At 48.6% G+C, this 1,489-nt stretch overlaps 1 protein-coding gene across 1 annotated transcript in view; it reads left to right on the top strand.

The window, feature by feature from the left end:
• The first annotated feature begins 411 nt into the window (after positions 1-411).
• The window catches only part of LOC109464609 (tyrosine decarboxylase 2-like), a 9,822-nt gene continuing 8,744 nt past the window's right edge, over positions 412-1,489 (top strand). The window contains exon 1 of the mRNA XM_019761620.1: positions 412-981. Within this exon, the coding sequence (XP_019617179.1) occupies positions 675-981 (307 nt within the window). The 5' untranslated portion in view covers positions 412-674. The remainder of the gene's footprint in view (positions 982-1,489) is intronic.

Below are 1,489 nucleotides of genomic sequence, written 5' to 3'. Positions count from 1 at the left end.
GCTCACTGACAGGATGAATGATTGTACAGTTCATTAAATAATGAGGGTCAATGATAGCCCCGCTCTAGTTGAGCAGCATAACCCCATAGCTAAACCTAACAAATTACACCATTATCCGCCCACGTTTACATAACGTCATATTATTTATTCTTAGCTTGTCAGTCTTTCTTCGTGACGTCCATGAAGGGGTAGGTTTGCGGTCAACCGTTCAGTAACAGTCATTCCTACCGGGAAAACACTTTGTTACAGTTATACACACGTCCGCAGGCTACAACAGAACTGCCAGGGCGGAACAGGAAGTGACGTACGTACATTGTATTACTCGTACCAAACCCGTGCATTTCCAAGTACTAAGCTACAGTAGTCTGTGTGTGGGTGTGTTTCTTGTCAGGTGTAGTGCTAGAAACAACTCAACTGCCAGGGCTGAACAGGAAGTGACGTACATTGTATTACCAAACCCGTGTATTTCCAAGTACTAAGCTATGGTAGTCTGTGTGTGGTATGTCAGGTGTAGTCACGACGCAGGGCTAGAAATAGCACAACTCAGCTCCGAACAGTGAGCATTTCTTTCTGGCTGAGCAGTGAGCACAGTTATTTGCGGTGGTTCCGTACGTGAAACTTCCTTTGAGCCTATTTGTGCCAAACCGCGCGGCCATTTATTAGAAATAACTAAAATGTGGTATTTCGATATGCAAACTTCTACACAGTTCAGTTCAGAAGAAGTCAAAAAGTCGACACAAGAAGTCAAAAATCTTCGTGAAAAGCTTCTGGATCTCCGTGAAAAGACCGGGCGGTTGGACCTCACGGAGTCGCGTAGGAAGGAGCTTTTGAACGGAGTTTCGGACTTTGCGGACAAGGCTTTGGGTAAACTTCAGGGGAGCAAGACGAGGATTTACACCGGCGCAGGGGACGCCAACAACAACAATGCCGACAGCAAAGGGATCCGCAGCAGCCCCATACAGGACGAGCCCTTGGACTTGGGTGAGTACTGCTGTCAGAAGTGTAACCTCCTTGGAAGACTTGTGCGGCGGCGGCGTTAATTTTTTTTCGGGGGAGCCACCCGAGTTTTGCCGCGGAGGGTCAGTTTAGCCGCCCAAACTGAAGGGCCTGCATTGGGGGGGGGGGGCGCTCTACGCTAAAATTTGAGAGCCAGCTACGCATTACGCAAGAAGCCTCCCCCATTCCGCTTTACGATAAATTCCGGGCTAAAACGCATTACGTAAAATAAAACGGCGAATTACGCACTACGCAAAATGCGCCAATTACGCTCTACATGTACGTTGAATTAGAGCGCTCCGTCTACGCTCTACGTGGAATTGAAACGGCCTATTACGCTCTACGGAAAAGGGCATGCCGGCCCCCAAACTAGAGCTCCCTCCTCGGCAAAACTAGTGCCACTCCCCCAAAAAAGTTAGCGCGACCGCCGCACAAGTCTGTGAAAGAGGCTAGTCAACACGTAAATGTGTCGATCTGATACTAGTAGTTAGCC

Source organism: Branchiostoma belcheri, unplaced genomic scaffold (assembly GCF_001625305.1).
Source record: "Branchiostoma belcheri isolate BF01 breed outbred unplaced genomic scaffold, Haploidv18h27 scaffold14, whole genome shotgun sequence".
NCBI classification, from domain to species: Eukaryota; Metazoa; Chordata; class Leptocardii; order Amphioxiformes; family Branchiostomatidae; genus Branchiostoma; species Branchiostoma belcheri.
Note: the sequence above shows the minus strand (reverse complement) of the source record. Positions and strands in the feature narration are given on the sequence as shown.